The sequence below is a fragment of the Oratosquilla oratoria genome, chromosome 39, assembly GCF_046742065.1.
Source record: "Oratosquilla oratoria isolate Oo_2021 chromosome 39, ASM4674206v1, whole genome shotgun sequence".
Taxonomy (NCBI): Eukaryota; Metazoa; Arthropoda; class Malacostraca; order Stomatopoda; family Squillidae; genus Oratosquilla; species Oratosquilla oratoria.
In genome coordinates this window covers 2,944,900-2,965,110 of record NC_134815.1, presented here as the reverse complement: position 1 = coordinate 2,965,110, position 20,211 = coordinate 2,944,900, and the positions used below count along the sequence as shown (strand labels likewise).

The 20,211-nt window shown below is 43.0% G+C and overlaps 1 protein-coding gene across 2 annotated transcripts in view; it reads right to left on the bottom strand.

Annotated features, from left to right (window-relative positions):
• Nucleotides 1-8,272: 8,272 nt before the first annotated feature.
• LOC143020255 (uncharacterized) overlaps nt 8,273-20,211 on the bottom strand; it is a 30,301-nt gene continuing 18,362 nt past the window's right edge. For both annotated transcript variants that reach the window (XM_076176449.1, XM_076176450.1), the window contains exons 9-11: nt 19,803-19,880; nt 13,904-14,038; nt 8,273-10,092 (exon numbers count right to left, since the gene is read on the bottom strand). In XM_076176449.1, the coding sequence (XP_076032564.1) occupies nt 9,463-10,092; nt 13,904-14,038; nt 19,803-19,880 (843 nt within the window). In that variant the 3' untranslated portion in view covers nt 8,273-9,462. The remainder of the gene's footprint in view (nt 10,093-13,903; nt 14,039-19,802; nt 19,881-20,211) is intronic.

The following is a 20,211-nucleotide window of genomic DNA, read 5'->3' as shown; positions in this document are numbered from 1 at the left end:
TGGGGTAGTATGTGTGAGTAAATTTTGACGCAGCCCGAAGGGATTTCTCCCCGTCCTTGCCTTATATGCAAAGGGGGACGGAGAGGGGGGGTCGCCGATTAAATGAAGCGGCCTCGCTGTGGATGTACTGTGTCTTGCGACACTGCTTCTGACCCAGGGCGGTGGGCAGGGTGCAGGGATGACCCGTCATCCAGGAGGTGCTCAGATGAGAGGAAGGGTGGGAGGGGTGTGGAGTGTATTTAGGGATGAAATGGGTGGGAGTGTTTTTATGCCTTTCCCTTTTTGGCTACCTCCCTTGGAAGGGGGAAAAAGCCTTGGTATATGTATGTATAGATATGTATTGCAGGGTATTGGAGGCAGGTTATTCTAGCCATCTAAGTAGAATACTAACAAGGGTACAAGATTATGGTGTGCTTAGTGGGCTATATTTGTGTTGTGATGTGAGGGATAAGTAGGTTCAAGGGCTCTTGTGGAGAATTGTGTGTCTTTCATTTTCTTATGTTATTCTATGGAATTTTTTTGGTTTCCCAGTACAAATGTTCTATTAGTGTTATTTCATTGCTGCCAGTTATTATTCTTAATATTCTATCTTTTGTTGTTCACATGCAGTCTTTCATATTTTCTTAATAGCTGAATACCAAGCTGTAGCTGTACACTTTAGTTCTGACTTGTTTGTAATGATAATAAATGTTGCCTTAAATCTTACTGAGAGGAAACACAAAGCCCCAATGTAGCTGACAAGTCCTCAAATCCTCCAAGAGATCTCTAGGAAGAAACTTTGGACTTTGGTCTATACTGTATTAGAAAGGGACTACTACTATGTCACTGCCCTGCAGTAGTAGGGGGGATCAGTTGCTGGTTGTCAGCTCTCCTATTGTGAAAAGGTACGAGGAAATACAGCCTAATTTGATTGACATCTTGGGCACAGTCCAAAGTCCAAGTGTCAGTCCTTAGGACTGCACCTCCCAATGGAGGGGAGATGTTAATGGGTTCTGAAGATGGACTGCAGGGGCTCTTTCATTTATCTCGTGGGGCAACCTCATGCAGGTATTCATTTGTTGGTCCTGAAGTTATTTATAAACAGTGGTTTTTTCCCGCTGTCCAAATCCTGCACCTGCTCCCAGTACATTCAATTTATTTGCCTTCATTGCGAGGTCTTTAATGAGTGGTGTGAAGTTCATGCGTGTATTATGAGCTCAAATATTTCTGGATTTTTTGTGAAGTGGGAGAGATTGACCAATTGATCTAATTATTGGGTACTTCTTAGATTCATGGTAGTCTGAGGTACACAGTGCTACTCAGGGCTTCTGAGGCATTAGTTTTTATTACCTATAGTTAAAAAAAAATTCTGCCATTTTGTAGTTGCGAAGTGTTGGGCTATTATTGTTAGGTCATCTGTACATGTGAGTGATTTGATGGATGTACACTGGGTTTAGTATAGGGTGATCATTTCTGAATAGGTTAATGATATTCCAATTATACCATCTTTTGGTTCCCAATAAATGGTTGTTTTGTGATACTCTGGAAGCTAGGTGGTTTGTCCATCTTGTCATTACTGTGTATATCAGCTTTTATGATTTTTTTAACAATGTGCCTCATGATTGTGTCAAAACCCTTATCTATATTTTTTGTCACCATTACTGTTCAGTCAGGTGACATTTTCTTGTTGAAGCTTTGTGTGTTCTTTTTCTTGTTCTATTTCTGTCTCCCTTTCTTTTTTCTTATTCATTTATTTATCTATATTTTTATGGAAGTAGTTTTGGGTATAAAATTTAGGTTGCATTTATTTCCTGTAGCTTATAAGAATGTTTCATACTATCAATAAATCCATTGTCCCAGTCCTCTCTTGTACGAGACTCAGTTCCCAGGTAAACTGTTTTTTTCTACTGCTTCAGCACATTAGTCACTCAGTAAAGATATTTTATGTTGTCAGGAATATTTAATGAAGCGGCCTTGCTGTGGCTATGCTGTGTCTTGTGACACTGCTTCTGACCCAGGGCAGTGGGCAAGGTGCAGGGATGACCCATCATCCAGGAGAAGCCAAGATAAGACGGAGGGAGGGTGGTGGATGGGAGTGGAGTATGTGGGGATGGAATGGATGGGACTGGATTTTATGCCTTTGTTTTTTTGCTACCTCCTTTGTATGAGGGAAAAAGCCTTTGGTATATGTATGTGTGTCTGTCAGGAACATATTAAAAACAAATAAGATCAGTAAAGACGAGGTACCTAAGCATATCAGGTCTAACATTCCTTCTTGTTTGGTTTGGGAAGAGGACAGGGAACATATGCGAGGAAATATATGGATGGTGGGATGTTTTGGGAATAGTCTAATATTCCTCTGTAAAATCAAATGAATTAGTGCTTGAGTAATTGGGTTAGTGAGATATAATGGCAAGTACAGGTTGCATGTTTGGGGGGATTGGGTGGGTCACTGTTGTTTATGGGCTCTAGTGAGTATGGATGCTGACAGGCTGATGAAGGGGGAGGTGAGTTTGTCTCATGTTGGGTGAATGGTCCTTTTCAAGATGTGGGTTGAGGGTGTATGTATGTGATTCACCATAGTCTTGGATAATGTGTTGGCCTCTTCACTGACAGTTATTATCCTCCCGGATGAGACCTCTGAGCTTGTATGACCAATCTATGTGTAATACTGTGACCTTACATGCACACACACCCCCAACTCTCCGCCCACAAGAGTTGGAGTAAGAACCCACAGTGCAGCGACACTGAAATTATTTCAGCCCTTGGCGGGATTCGAACCTGGACTGCCATAGTGGCAGGTGAGAACTCTAACCACTGCACCACAAGGTTGTGTATGTGTATGTGTGTGTGGGGAAGGGTCCACATTTAGGGAGAGAGTAGTCAATGACACATGGAAGTAAGAAGAGGTGGAGGATTCGGATTCAGGGGATGAAACTGAGGGTGACCAGTAACCATTCATTCCAGACAGGTATGGGAGATTTGGAGGTCTAAGAGAGTACATAAGAACATAAGAATGAAAGAGACTGCAAGAGACCATAAGGCCTACACTAGGCAGCTCCGTATCCATCACCACCTGTCATCCCCACCCATAAAGTTGTCTAATTGTTTCTTAAAACAACTGATAGTTTCAGCGCTTACTACATGGTTAGTAGGATAAAATCGGCACAAAATACATGTCACAGACCATCCAGGCTTGGTTTGTTTTCTAGGGGAGTGCTTCTGTGGATCTGAAACATTGGACTAATAGCTTGGACTTCATGATCCGAGGCAGTTTAAGCCCCAATGGGTAAGGAAGGTGGGGTGCAATGCCTACTGGATTTAAAATGGGGCTAATGTGGTGACACTTTTGAGGTGGAGTGGATACAGGTGTGGTGCTTTCTACATATTGTGCTTTTATTATACTGTTTCACACAAGAACTCGACTCTTTTTCACTAAACAGCAAGGGGAGGTTTGAGGGTTCTGGGGTGCATACAGGAAAGAGAAGGGTTGATAGTAAGAGGACAAGGTGGGTTAGTGAGACCTTGGGTTGGTTTTATATTGATGTGGGAAGGACTAAGGAAGTAGAAGTTTGTGTGTTGGATCCTAGTGTTGCATTCATGGATCTTCCTACTGGGGCTGCAGAGGTGGGTGTGTTGGAAGGGGATCATGCTGAGGTGGCAGATTGTAATGTCTCTCATATGTAATTCCTGGATCAACTATCATGGAGGTGTCTGGCTGCTTTGCTTCTGACCCAAGGTAGTGGGAAAGAAACAGGGATGACCCTTCATCCATGAGGAGCCAACATGAGATTTTTTGTTGTTGTTGTCATTCCTTAGACTGTCTGTCCGAGCAGTCCCGCCTCCCCAAGGAATGCCACAGCCAAAACTAGGTTCTCCCACAAATCCTTTATAGAGTGTATGTTGTGTTGTTTGCATGCATGATTGTGTAATATGCAGTCTTCCATTATGTTTTGTATGGTATGGGGTGAGAGGGAGGAGATGGTGGTGGATGGAAGTGGAGTGGGTGGGAGTGGGTATTTGTCTTTTGATTTGGCTACATCCTTTATAAGGGGAAACAAAATTGGTATGTAGTAGAGACTTCATTCAGGTTTCTTGAAAATTGATATGGTCAAGTCTTGGAGGTTGAGGACTTTGCATTCAAAGCAGCAGACTATGTGAGGAAAGAGAATGCAGCACATTTCTGAACACAATTTGCACATTTGGCTTGGTGTGCACACAATGCAAGCCGCGGGCTGATTGTGCTTTCCTAGATTTACAAAAGGCATTTGATAAAATACCACACAAAAATCTACTAATAAAATTCAAATAATAGGAGGTGTACAAAGAAAGTTATTGAAATGGAAGAAAAAATTCTTGAACAGGAGTAAAATGAGGGTGGTACTTAAGAGACAAAAACTCAACCTGGGAAGAAATTATTCCATTCCCATTCCACCCCTATCCACCACCACTCTCTCAGTCCCATCTTGGCTCCTCCTGGATGACAGATCATCCCTACATCTTGCCCACTGCCCTGGGTCAGAAACAATGCAGCAAGACACAGCTCATCCACGAAAAGGCAGGAGAGAAATTGTTTTCACAAATGAAGAACTAAAAACCAACAAATGTTCCTCTCCTCCTACTACACTTGTCAGGCCAATACTCTTCAAGAAGGTTGGTACTAATCATGTTACCCAGGGCAGTGGGCTAAGACGACAGGGATGAAAGCTTGGTGGATGGGAGTGGGTACCTCCCTCTTGACTTGGCTACCTCTATTGTAAGAGGGTGAGGTAATTGCCTCATCGGCAACGCACAAGTAGCGTCGGTGCCTCCAAAAATCTCCAGGGACCAAACACCTGGCAGCCAGCAGCTGCCCTGAGGTCATCCCCCAGCTGCATCAGGTCAAACAAAACGGGTCCTTATGGTCTGACTGGACAAAACGAGTCTCCTTGAACACCTGCACCCCCCAGCTGTGCTGAGTGTCTCCCAAGGGACAGTTAATGTGAGGGTCATAACCTGATCCAGTTAATAGAAGGGATCACCAGGAGTTCACCAAGGACAGACCCTCAGGAATTGAGGGAGGAATCTCCCGACAGCCTCAGGAACTCAGGAAGCTATCTCCAGCCACCTCCTGCATCAAGACTTCACTGAGGACAGACACCATCTCCTCCTCCTCCCCCTTGATCCTCTCATGGTCAGAAGTGAGCTTATTTATGTGTTTATAGGTGCCCAGCTTTACAAATAAATCCACAAATCTTTCCAGAGTTTGCCTTCAGCCAGGCCCACATCCCCTATGGTCAAGTCTTGGAGGTTGAGGACTTTGCATTCAAAGCAGCAGACTATGTGAGGAAAGAGAATGCAGCACATTTCTGAACACAATTTGCACATTTGGCTTGGTGTGCACACAATGCAAGCCGTGGGCTGATTGTGCTTTCCTAGATTTACAAAAGGCATTTGATAAAATACCACACAAAAAGCTACTAATAAAATTCAAATAATAGGAGGTGTACAAAGAAAGTTATTGAAATGGAAGGAAAATTTCTTGAACAGGAGTAAAATGAGGGTGGTACTTAAGAGACAAAAACTCAACCTGGGAAGAAATGATAAGTGGAGTTCCACAAGGATCTGTATTTTAGCTCCAATAATGTTTGCTATATATATATATGACATTATTGAAGGTGTAGAATGTTATATGAACTTTTTTGGAGATGACACAAACCTACTAAAGAAAGTAAGTACAGAGGAAGACTGTGAATCACTACAGAGACACCTGGATAAATCCTGGGAATGGAGCCAAAAGTGGGAAGTGAATGTCAACATTAAAAAATGTAGTATAATGGAGTTTGGAAAAAGTAAAAATAGAATACCAGGGCAATATAAAATTGATACAAAGGAAGTATAAAAGTTAGCTCTGAAAAGGCCCTAGAATTATTAACAAAGACTTGTCACCAGACAAGCATAATAACAAAATAGTCGGAGAAACCTTCAATCTACTAAGATCAATGAAAGTAGCCTTTGACTACCTGGATGAGGTAATGGTAAAGAAAATATTAGTCACACTGATAAGACCAAGACTGGAATACACTGCAACACTATGGACACCCAACACAAAAAAAGAATATATAGAAATTAGAAAGAATCCAAAGAGCAACAACAAAGATGGCACCAAAACTTTCTAAATTGATATACAAACAAAGATAGTCCAAACTGGAACTACCAACCCTGGAACAAAGAAGAGAAAGAGATCTACTGGCCATATACAGAATTATGAAAGGGATGGAAGTCCTTGACAGACAACATTTATTAAAGTGGGATAAAAGAAAAACAAGAGGTAATGAAAAGAAACTTAAAAAGGATAGTTACTGAAGAGATCTGAAAAAGAATAGTTCCCACACAGTGGTAGATATCTGGAACAAATTGGATGAGGCAACAGTGTGTGCAAAAACTATACAAGAATTTAAGAAGAAACTAGATGCTGAAAGATACAAAGACGGGTCACTATGAGCATAGCTCCCTTCCCATATAATACAACTAGGTGTGCAGAGGCTGAGCAGTGCATACACATCCCTATGGGACTGCTTGGCATGCCCAAAGCACTGGCAATTAATGCAGCAATTAGGGTGTGAGAAGTATTTTCTTATTTGATATCTCAGAAATGGTGAGCTAAGACAAGAGGGCAACATGGGTGGTACATAGGAGTGGAATGGGTGGGAGTGAGCACCTTTGACATGGCTACCTTCCTTACATGGGGGAAGAATCCCTTGTTAGCTATCTCAGGTATCCTGGATCAAGATGGGAGGGTAGTTGCGTCACATGAAAGTTAGTACCAGGGTAGAGGAAGGGATTTTTACCCAGTTTATTCTTCTTTTCATATAGTTGACTCAGGCTATTTTCTGTTAGTTCATTCAAGCGTTCTGATTTTGGTTAATTTAGTAGTCATAGAATGGTGACTACTCCTTTCCTGATGTTGACGGTTGCATGTGGTTCATTTTGAATGAGAGCACTGCCAAGGGTTGAAAGGGATTGGATTTTGTCATACTGTGCTCTGAATTTGAACTCCACAATTTGGGATCCATTTTGCTGGATTTGGCAGGGTTTTCCACACAAAGATATTGTCTCTATTTACAATGAGTGGGCACTGTAAAACAACAGATGGTCTAATGGTAGTATTAATACCCCAAAATCTTGGGTAGTCCAGATCCAAGTCCACTTCATCTTGGTACAGGGAGAAATGAGGACTAGATGGGTGGGGGCAAGTGATACTGTGTACTAACTCTGGTTAAGAGGCCCATTCTGTTGCAGCAATGGTGGTGGTTACTTACTCCACTGGGGGGGGTGAAAAAAGAGAAAGAGAAAGAGAGAGAGAGAGGGGGGTAGGGGGAGGGTAATTACCACTATGTCATCAGGTGAATCTGACTCAAGATGTATGTGGGGAACTCATAGCCCTGTTGATTTCAGGGGAAATACAGCAGGATGGGGGAAGGGGGCAGTGCAGGGGCTTTCTTGGGTCTTGGGGGGGAGGGGGTGTTGGTTCATCTTTCAACTGTTGTTTGTGTTGTTTAATTGTCAGTGAAAATTAGGTGACCTTGCTGAGGGTAGCTTCCCAGTCAGGTCGAGGAAGCACAAGCTGTGTTTAAGGCAACTTTACAACCCTGATCCCACTGTGGATTTAACAAAGTGGATCCTGAAAAAGGACACTGATATGCAGACAGGTGTTATACTGTACTGCTGCCTAGATCTAAATACCAGGGTCCCACTGGGCCTGCTTCCAGAGATCACCATCTTCTGCCCCTATTGTTGTGCAACATCACCACTAGGACTTTTGTCAGTTAACCACTTCGGTACAATGACACCGACGTAGACGTCATGAGGCATGAGTGGGTACACAAGGATGCCACCTTGATTACATTTTTTTTGTAGTTGTACATGAGTTACCCAGATTCTGTGAACTGGTTTGATAATGTTTTGTGTTTATTATTAGTCAGAGTAAAAGAGAACTCATAATACTTTATATTCTATTATGCGAGTAGTGTGATGCAGCATACGTATGGCAGCCGATGCTGTTGGATTTGTACGGAAGTGGTTAAGGAAAGAATGAAGTTACTGTTAGACAGGTGGAGGAAAGTTATGAGTGACTAAATATACTTTCAGTCAGTTAGTTGCTACATCACACTTATCACACACTTCCCTGGTAGAAATCAATCTCCAGGGGAGACCATGAGGAGGTAGTGAGGCAGTGGATGGCCATCCTCTGGTGAAAGCCTAACCCTCCACCCATTGTCAATAATAATGGTCAGAAAGGAAAACATCAATGTTGCTTTTCATCTGATAATTTCAATCGATTCTTATATTTGTGTAGAGGCTCAATGTGAGACCTCCAATCAATTAAAAAAGAAAATCATGCACAATCATTCTTTCTTATTCTGATGTGCTTCATAGTATGATCAAAGGGATATAGTATGAATCTTCAAACAAGATAATAACCCCTGTCCTGCCAAATATGCGAATCTAAACACATTAAGTAATATATAGTTGACATCTCAAATTACTGTAGAACTCCTGCTCTGTACAAGAGGTACTTAAACTTCATACAATATATCATAAGGGGCTACAATGATGTCTTACACTGTCTAACAAGTTACAATACTTCTGTATATGGTCCTGTCCCAAAATGGTATCATTATTGTCTTCCATCTAACAAATGTCAAACCACACCAATACTCAATAAATTTAGATAAGTGCCTCCAATTACCCTAATTACCTAAAACTCTCCTTACACAGAAATCTGTTCAATCTTTCAATTACCACCTTATATGGATACCAGAACTTTGTACCAAGCTTAATTTGACTTACCAAAAGTAGTTAACTTCCACTGTTACTCCAATTTGAATTTGAAATTTCCTTAGCTGTACAAAGTCTCCTCCTACACTTAACTCGTTAACTCCAACGCAAGCATTTACTAAGCCATGAAAGATGCATAGTTCATAACTAGTATACATCCTAATAAGCCTGAAATACATCTACAGTACTGAGACTGATTGAATAACACCTGGTATAAAACACCGGAAATATTTAGGTTCCTCCACTATGTACAAGTGAAGCATATATATGTTTAAGTTATTGTACAAGTAAATGAACAAATACTATGTGTACCAGAAATCAGTTTGTTTACTGGTACTATATGCTTATTCAGAGGTGAAATTGTACTTTAAAATGAATTGATGATACAAGTACAACCATGCACGACACAAAAAATACATAACATACAGACACAAGATAAATAGTCATGAAAACAAGCATTCATGTTAACCTTTTTAAATGATATTTCAAACGAATACCAATTTTTTTTTTTAAATTCTGATATAACATATATACAGAGTAATTAACTAAGTAATTACATAATTCAACACTGATATGCTGCACTTTCATACTTTCAACTGCATTAACTAAAGAAAAAAGAAATGAAAGAGAAAAATTTATATATAATCGCTACTAAAAGAATAACTACGACAAATAATTTTCCATAATTTTCAACAATTTGTTGCTAACTGAATTCGCCAAATTACTACTTGGAACATACTGTACAATTGATGTCACCATGTTGTTGAGTTCATGGAGGCATTCCCCATGCAACAACATACAACCCTCTTCCTTCTTTTTCTTCTTGGCTTTTCCAGACTTGCATTTCCTCTTGCCTGTATTTGAACCGTCACAGCTGTCATCACCCTGTGTGTCTGCACTGTCCTCACTCCCTGCATCAATTTCCTCCTTGTTTTTGGCTTCGAATAATAAATCTGAAGAGGGATGTTCACAGGTTGGTTCTACAACACAGGTCCCTGTGGCCACCAAGCTCTTGTTTGCCTCACACTCCTCAACAACCTCATGACACAAATCCTCCTTGCTACTAACAGCAACACCTCCACACCCTTTCTTCACATTTTCCCGACAGCTTACTTGAATTCTTTCCGAGACAAAAAGATCTTCGATTGCAGCAACTATTCTAGCTAAGAATAGGATTGGTAGCTCCAAATCACATACATAGCTAACCACACCACGGCACCACCAAGAAAAGATGCCTGTTAAACCAAAGAACCGCTGGTCTGCAGGACCTTTCAACTGTTCATCTGTGAAAAGCTAAAATAAAAGAGAGAAATATTCATAAATAAGTGATTACATACAAAGAAATATGAATAACAATACATACATACATACTTATACCAAGGGCTTTTTCCCCCTTACAAGGGAGGTAGCCAAAATCATATTAAATCCACTCCCACCCCATTTCATCCCCACATACTCCACTCCCATTCACAACCACTCCCTCCCTGTTGCCACAGGTTTCACTGAGAGGAGATCCCATGACCCCAGTGGCTGGGATCAGTCATCAGACCCTCCTAGAGATCTTTCTAGTCCTTCATAGAGAGGACTTACTAAATTGGAATAAGATAAATACAAGGGGACATGAAAAGAAACTCAAAAAGGACATTTATAGAAGAGACATGGAAAAAAAAAAGTTTTCCACACAGTGGTGGATATTTGGAACAAACTGGACAAAACAAGTGTGTACAAAAACTGTACATGAATTTAAGAGCAAATTAAACACTGCGAGTTACAAAAACGGGACACCATGAGCATAGCTCCCCTTCCCGTAAGATACAAGGTAAATATCTACATACCAAAAGACCTTTTCCCATTTATAAGTGAGGTAGCCAGGCAAGGTATGCACTCAGCGCTCAACCCATCCAACACCCACTTGTTATTCCTTTTATCTGAGCTCCTTAGTGATCACAGGCCATTCCTGCCCCCCGCCCACTGCCTGGGTCAGAAGCAATGCAGCAAGACACAGCATCACATCAGGGCCTGACATCCTAAGCCGGTTCATCCCAACCACTTTATTACATGATAAACCTCCTTCCTCATCTACATACAAATAATTACAGATGACAAGAAAAGATCTCTACGGGCTGCATCTATCTATTATCCATTCAAATCCCTCATGTATAAGAGGGAAAAAGCCCTTGGTATATAGATAGATAGATAGATATTTTGGGCATATACCTTGGATTACTGCCTGTGTTGTATTGGTGAGGGACTATTTCTATGTCACCAGTTGAAAGTATTAAGAGACCATTCACCAGTTATCAGCTCTCCATTTATAAGAACGTGTAAGAAATAAAGTTGAAATTGAGTGTGAGATCTTGAACCCACTCCGGAGACTGAGTGTATGTATCTCCTGATGGAGGGAAGGGAGTAAACAGGTTTTGAAAATGGGAAGCTCTTGTCCAAGTCGCAGGACCACCACAAGCAGTTACCTGGTCACTGGCCCCTCAACAAATATGACTCATACAGTACCTAACAATGCAAATAAAACCCAAACTGTCAGACATAAAGAACATGCTAGTGATGTTCCTGCAAGATATCTGAGAGAATCATTGAATCACTTCCCTGCCACCCATCTTCAAAACTCATCTTTTACACCCTCAGTCTGATAATCAAGACTGAACTGGGCTCACAGTATCTTACAAATTCAATTATATTTCCTCCACATTTTCACAAACTTACATACATACACATGGAAGCTCGCTGACTGAGTGGGTTGGGGCATCATTACCTGTGATGAAGGTCGAGGGGATGGTGGTTCGAACCCTGCCACTGGCGAAGTTGGACCAAGGGCATGGTTCATTAAATTCCATGCTAAAAAGTCCTCTGTAAGGGGCACCATCCTAGCCTCCCAAGAGGGGGGAGTTTGTAACATTAAACCATATCATCATCATCACACAGATACATATACCAGAGACTTTTTACCCCTTACAAGGGAGGCAGCATAAGTCAAAAGGCATATTTCAACTCCCATCCATTTCATCTCCACCCATATCCACCACCACTCTCTCAGTCCCATCTTGGCTCCTCCTGGATGACAGATCATCCCTACATCTTGCCCACTGCCCTGGGTCAGAAACAATGCAGCAAGACACAGCTCATCCACGAAAAGGCAGGAGAGAAATTGTTTTCACAAATGAAGAACTAAAAACCAACAAATGTTCCTCTCCTCCTACTACACTTGTCAGGTCAATACTCTTCAAGAAGGTTGGTACTAATCATGTTACCCAGGGCAGTGGGCTAAGATGACAGGGATGAAAGCTTGGTGGATGGGAGTGGGTACCTCCCTCTTGACTTGGCTACCTCCATTGTAAGAGGGTGAGGTAATTGCCTCATCGGCACTGCACAAGTAGCATCGGTGCCTCCAAAAATCTCCAGGGACCAAACACCTGGCAGCCACCAGCTGCCCTGAGGTCATCCCCCAGCTGCATCAGGTCAGACAAAACGGGTCCTTATGGTCCGACTGGACAAAACGAGTCTCCTTGAACACCTGCACCCCCCAGCTGTGCTGGGTGTCTCCCAAGGGACAGTTAATGTGAGGGTCATAACCTGATCCGGTTAATAGAAGGGATCACCAGGAGTTCACCAAGGACAGACCACCTCAGGAATTGAGGGAGGAATCTCCCGACAGCCTCAGGAACTCAGGAAGCTATCTCCAGCCACCTCCTGCATCGAGACTTCACTGAGGATAGACACCATCTCCTCCTCCTCCCCCCTGATCCTCTCATGGTCAGAAGTGAGCTTATTTATGTGTTTATAGGTGCCCAGCTTTACAAATAAATCCACAAATCTTTCCAGAGTTTGCCTTCAGCCAGGTCCACATCCCCTATGTTCCTGACAGGGAAAAAGCCCTTGGTATACAGAGACAGATAGACCTTAGTTGATAGCAAAATAAGGGGCCAATGACAGGTACCTGCTTGCATGTGGTGGTCCAGCAAGATGGACAGCTAAACTGCCAATTTTCAAAACTTGTCTATCCCCTCACCTCCATCAGGAGGTGCAGCCCTGAGGGGTTGGCAGTCTGTCTCCTGACCACACCCAAGATCTCTGTTTTAACTTCAACTGTATTTTTTACACTTTTTCACACATGGAGAGCCGACAGCCAGCGACTGCTCTCCTATCCCTACAACTTTCAGTTGGTGAACAGGAAACAGTCTTACAACTGCTACAACATAAATAGCAGCCAAGATCTTCTTCCCTGATTTTTGGAAGGTTCTCAGGACCATTACCACTTCATTTTTCACTTCATGAAACTTGAGGGAACCATGGACTGATTGATAGCACAATACGACTGTTTTCACTAGCGGGATCACAAATTCAAAATCTATCATTACTAACCCTTTCTGATATCTAAAACCTGTCAACTGGGACATACATCATATGATGAACAGTGTGTAGCTGTGACATACATAATAAGGCTTTTCTTAAATTTGGCACTCTGTTTTGCTCCCATATGTCTTAAAATGAAGTTTGACAACTCAGGGTGAATGAGTCCACACACTACACCTACCCACCCACACATCCTTTGTTCTCCTCAGACATCACGGGAGGGGCAGGTCAGTCACCTCCACATGACCCACAACCCTCTACTTCTCGTGGCGACATAAGATAACTTACACAAAAAATATTCGTATGAAAAAGAAACAGTGGACAATTGAAATAGCAGTGGTGAGGAACAAAATGTGAAAGTCATAAAATAGTTCCCCCATCGCTCACCCATGTATGGCCACCGCTCACTGCCTGCTACCTCAAAGTGACAAAATGGGCAACTTCGCTACACCACCACACTTGAACTAAAGCAGATAATTGACTAATACTTGGTTTTCCTGTACATTTCCATGCAATCTTGCATTTTATAACAGTAAAACTTATATTTTGAAAAAAAAAAAAAATAAAAAAATAAATAAATAAATAAATAAATTAAGCCCCAAACAATTGCACACCAGGGGTATGACCAATGAAACGCTACTGCATAGTTACTGTGTTAACTGACTCACATCTTTTGAAATCTATTTACCTCATCTGAATTCAAATGTCCAAAATACAAATTTTGGTGTAAACTTACCATCGCTGCATAAGAGAAACAGTAAAAACAGTGGTGAATGGAGACACCAACAGGTTTGTTATGCAAGGTGTCTGAGAACAGCTTCACACTCAGAAAAGTCAGCAATTCTTGAAACACTTGCAGTGTTGATAACATCTGCAAAAAAAAGAACTGTTTTTCAGTTTCATAATCATAATGATAACACTACATACATGTACCAAAGGCTTTTCCCCCTTAATACTAATACATACATATACCAAAGGCTTTTTCCCCCTTACACGGGGGGTAGCAAAAAAGAAAAAGGCATAGAAACCACTCCCACCCATTCCATCCCCTCCACCCTCCTCCCTCCCTCTCATCTTGGCACCTCCTGGATGACGGGTCATCCCTGCATCCTGTCCACTGCCCTGGGTCAGAAGCAGCACATTCGCAGCAAGGCCGCTTCATTAATTCGGTGACACCCCCCCTCTCTCCGTCCCCTCATGCAATACATACATATACTATACCAAAAGGCTCTATCCCACTTATAAAGGGGATTGGCCTAGTCACGACCCGTCCTACACCCACCCCACATCCATACATACATACATATACCAAGGCTTTTCCCCCCTTACAAGGGGGGTAGCCAAAAAGAAAAAGGCATAAAATCATTCCCACCCATTCCATCCCTGAATACACTCAACACCCCTCCACCCTCCCTCTTATCTTAGCACCTCCTGAATGACGGGTCATCCCTGCACCTTGTCCACTGCCCTGGGTCAGAAGCAGTGTCGCAAGACACAGCACATCCACAGCAAGGCCACTTCATTAAATCGGCGACCCCCCCTCTCCGTCCCCCCAACTGCATAAAATGAGAGGACGGGGGAGAAATCCCTTCGGGCTGCGTCAAATTTTGCTCACACATACTACCTCACCCCCCATCCCCCCGCCCATTCCACCTCATGCAATCACAACATCATCCATATACTACCATTCTCCATTCACCCCTGTCTTCTGTCCTCTCCCGTCCTTCCTCAACAGACATTCCCCTCTTCCCCAAAGCCCCCTTCACCCCATCCATCCACCTCATCCTAGGACGTCCCCTCATGTTCACTCCTTCCACATCTGCCTTCCACACCTCTTTTACTAGTCTTTCTTCACTCATTCTTTCCATGTGTCCAAACAATCCTAATATTTTTTCATCAAACCTATCTCCCAGCTCCTTTTCCACCCCTGTTCTCCTCCTCACCTCCTCATTTCTCACTCTATCTAGCCTAGTAACCCCCATCATACTTCTCAGACACCTCATCTCAAACACATTCAAACTCCTTCTCTCTTCTTCTCTTATGTTCCATGTTTCTGCCCCATACAGTGCTGTTGGCACAATCACTCCTTCATACAGTCTCCTCTTAGCATCCATTCCCAAATGTCTATTCCTCATTACACTCTTTAATCCACCAAGGCATTTACTCGCTTTTCTCAATCTACATTCTATCTCCACTTTCACTCCACCTTTCCCTGCCACATTTGCACCCAAGTATCTAAAACTATCCACTTCCTCCAGTCGCTCTCCCTTAATGCTCACTTCCAGTCTACTGCCACTTTCACCCCTTGTACATCTCATCACCTTACTTTTACCCACATTTATCTTTAGCTTTCTTCTATCACATACTCTCCCACCAACTTCCTCAATCCCTCCTCCGATCCTGCCACAAGTGCAGTGTCGTCCGCAAACAACAGCTGGCTCACCTCCCACTTTTCTCCATTTTCTTTAACCATCTCCAATCCCTTGCCCATTACCCTTCCATTTACCTCATCCACCCCACATCCAATCCATCTATATACCAAGGGCTTTTTCCCACTTATAATGGGATAGTCAAGTCAAAGGCATGCACCCACTCCTACAACCACATGCCACATCCAATTAACACCCATCTGTCCTAGCTCCTTGTGAATATAGTCATCCATTGCTCAAGTCTGAAACAATGCAGCAAGACACAGTACCTCCACAACACAGCCAGAGAGCCACATCTGGTTTTCCCCCAGTAAGGAGGATTTCGGCCTATGTATACACTGTATATCTATTTTTTCATAAGATGCTCAAAATGGTTAATAAACATAAAATGCCCTATAGGACTCTTACCAGTAAAATTGGTAACTACTTTGTGAACAGCTTCAAGCATGACTTAATTGTTATTCAAGCGATATCCAATATATTGAAGAAATAAAATGTCATCAGAAATTTATACCAGGGGGTGGACGCAAAGAGAAGATTGAATGAAGGAAAGATTGAGCCTACAACATGGTACTGGGCAGAGCCTAGGAATTTAGGGGAGGCAGAAAAGTGAAATTTAGATGTATTTGAGATGGGAGGGTTGCTGTGTAAGTGAAGCAGCTCTGCTCTGGATGTACTATGTCTTGCTGCATTGCTTCTGATCCAGGCAGTGGGCAGGAGACATGGATAAACCTTTATCCACAAGAAGCCAAGATAAGAGGGAAACACGGGTGTTGAATGGGAATGAAATGGGTGGGAGTTGGTCTGTGCCTTGACTAGCTACCTCCCTTATAACAGGGAAGAAGCCCTTGGTATATGGATAGATATGAAGTGAAGAACATTGAACAAGAGGAAGCTGAAGGAGGAGTGGGAGGGAGTGAAGGATAGAGTGGACGTAGGTGTGGAGGAGGAATGGGGATGGTTCAAGGAGGGAGTCACAAAGTGTGCAAGGATGGTGTGTGGAACAAGAAGGTCAGGAGGAAATAGAAGGAAGGGTAGTGAATGGTGGGATGAGGAAACAAAGAAGGTTGTAGAAGAGAAGAAGCGAGCTTTCACAGATTGGTTACAAAGTAGGACGAGGGAGTCATATGAGACGTACAGGGAAAAGAAAAGAGAAGTAAAGAAAAAGGTAAAGGAGGCAAAGAGGAGAGCAGATGTAAAATGGGGTAAGAGTATGACAGAAAATTTTGAAAGTAATAAAAAGAGGATTTGGAAAGAAATTAAGAGAGGAAGAGGAGGCGAATCAAGTAGAGAAGAAAAGGTAAAAGGTGCAGATGGAGAGATGATAATGGAGGAGAAGACAGTAAGGGGAAGATGGGCAGAATATTTTAGGGAGTTGCTTAATGTGAAGGAGGATAGGGAGGGAAAGATAGCTGCAGTGGGAAATGATAAGAAAATGAGAGTGATGAGTGAGGAAAATGGAGGAGAAATAAGGAAGGATGAAGTGAAGGCAGCAGTTAAGATGATGAAAGCAGGTAAGGCACCTGGTCTGGATGGATGCCATGCAGAATGTCTTAAAAAAGGAGGTATAGTGATGGTGGACTGGTTGGTGAGGTTATTTAATGTTTGCTGGAGAGAAGGTAGAGTGCCAGAGGACTGGAGGAGTGCCTGTATAGTTCCACTTTACAAGGGAAAGGGGGACAAGTGTGAATGTAGTAGTTTCAGAGGGATTAGCTTGTTAAGTGTAGTTGGGAAGGCTTATGGGAGGATCTTGATTGAGAGGATTAGGAGAGGAACAGAGGGAGTAATTGGTGAGGAACAGTGTGGGTTTAGGACAGGTAGAGGTTGTGTAGATCAGATTTTTGTGGTAAGACAGATATGTGAGAAAGCTATAGGTAAGGGGAAGGATGTTTTCTGGGCCTTTATGGATCTGGAAAAGGCTTACGACAGGGTAGACAGAAAGGCACTGTGGAAGGTTATGCGGATATACGGGATAGGAGGAAAGCTTCTGGGAGCTGTCAAGAGTTTTTATGAGAGTAGTAGAGCTTGTGTCAGGATTAGAAATGGAGAGAGTGAGTGGTTTGAGGTAAAGGTGGGACTTTGTCAGGGATGCGTTATGTCACCCTGGCTGTTCAACTTATACATGGATGGGGTGGTGCGAGAGGTGAATGCAAGGGTAGTGGGTCAGGGATTGGAGATGGTTAAGGAAAATGGAGAAAAGTGGGAGGTGAGCCACCTGTTGTTTGCGGACGACACTGCACTTGTGGCAGGATCGGAGCAGGGATTGAGGAAGCTGGTGACAGAGTTTGGGAGAGTGTGTGATAGAAGAAAGCTGAAGATAAATGTGGGTAAAAGTATGGTGATGAGATGTACAAGGGGTGAAAGTGGCAGTAATCTGGAAGTGAGCATTAAGGGAGAGCAACTGGAGGAAGTGGATAGTTTTAGATATTCGGGTGCAAATGTGGCAGGAAAGGGTGGAGTGAAGGTGGAGGTAGAATGTAGATTGAGAGAAGCGAGTAAATGCCTTGGTGGTTTAAAAAGTGTAATGAGGAATAGGAATCTGGGAATGGATGCTAAGAGGAGACTGTATGAAGGAGTGATTGTGCCAACAGCACTGTATGGAGCAGAAACATGGAACATGAGAGAGGAAGAGAGAAGGAACTTGAATGTGTTTGAGATGAAGTGTCTGAGAAGTATGATGGGGGTTACTAGGCTAGATAGAGTGAGAAATGAGGAAGTGAGGAGGAGAACAGGGGTGGAAAGGGAGCTGGGAGATAGGGTGGATGAAAGAGTATTAGAATGGTTTGGACACATGGAAAGAATGAGTGAAGAAAGACTAGTAAAGGAGGTATGGAAAGCAGATGTGGAGGGAGTGAACATGAGGGGACATCCTAGGATGAGATGGATGGATGGGGTGAAGGGGGCTTTGGGGAAGAGGGGAATGTCGGTTGAGGAAGGACGGGAGAGGACAGAAGACAGGGGTGAATGGAGAATGGTTGTATATGGAAAATGTTGTGATGCATGAGGTGGATTGGACGGGAGAATGGGGGTGAGGTAGTGTGTGCGAGCAAAAATTTTGACGCAGCCCGAAGGGATTTCTCCCCGTCCTCTCCTTTATACGGGGGGACGGAGAGGGGGGGTCGCCGATTTAATTAAGCAGCCTTGCTGTGGATGTGCTGTGTCCTGCGACACTGCTTCTGACCCAGGGCAGTGGACAGGGTGCAGGGATGACCCGTCATCTAGGAGGTGCTAAGATGGGAAGGAGGGTGGAGGGGTGTGGAGTGTTTTCGGGGATGAAATGGGTGGGAATGTTTTTGTGCCTTGTCCTTTTTGGCTACCCCCCTGGTAAGGGGGAAAAAAAGCCTTGGTATATGTATGTATGTATGAAGTGAAGTGCCTGAGAATTATGGTGGAGATTGCAAGGATGGGTAGTGAGAAATGAGGTGAGGCAGAGAGTCGGGGTGGAAAGGGAGTGGTGGATATGGTTGACAAAAGAATATTGGGAGGGTTTGGCCATATAGAAAGAATGAGTGAAGAAAGATTTGCAAAAAGCATGGATGGCAGAAGAGTGAACTTGAGGTGAAGACCAGGAATAGGATGGGTGGATGGAATGAAGAGATGATGTGGTTTAATGTCACACACTCCCCCCTATCAGGAGGATAGGACAGTGCCCCTCACAGAGAGCTTTGTAGCGTGGAATTTAATGAACCATGCCCTTGGTTCAACTTCGCTGGTGGCAGGATTTGAACCGCCCTCACCTCGACCTTCACTGCAAGTAACAACACCCTAACCCGCTCAGCCAGCGAGGAGAACCTTGGGAAAAAGGAGAAAGTTTGTTGGGCAGGGAAGGGGGAGTCCAAGAGATAGGTGTGAGTAGAAAAATGGTTGCAAATGGATTATAATTTGACATGGCCCACAAGGACACCTTGCATGATGTAACCCAGCTTCTGCTGTCAAGCCCTAATGTGATGCTGTGTCTTGCTGCAATGATTCTGACCTATGCAGTGGGCAGGGATGGTCCTTCGATCACAAGGAGCTGAGATAAAGGGTAAAAATCAAACCTGTGTTGGATGGATGTGGGACAGGTGGAGGGTGGGTGCACACCTTGGCTGGCTACTGTCCTTATAAGAAAGATGAGGCCTTTCAGTGTAAATAGATACAAGTAAAAAGAATATCTATTCAAAGAGTAACATTCACCCATTAAGTGAAACTGTTTTGGGTACATACACCAACTGAACAAGTTAATTCCTTGTGAACTAAAATGATAGCGTTCCACCACTCCTCTTCGCTGCTATGAGGAAGGACCTGTAACGAAAGAAAAATTTCAATAGTTTTTCTCATCATGAAAATTATTCAAAGCAAGAAAGCAAATATAGTTACTCCAGCCATATGCAAATTTACTAAAATATAATACCCCCATGGTAAGTAAGAAGACTGTCATCACCAAGTTCCCATGCATCTTATATAAAAATGACTATATGGGACAGGAGCTTGGAAAATGACAGTAACGGAGGAGGACAATAACATGGCTACAGGAAAAGATGTGGTACCAAGAACATTGAAAGTGATATATGCTGGTAATCCACCTGGGCTGGATGGGTGTCATGCAAAGTAGCTGACAAAGGGAGGAACAATT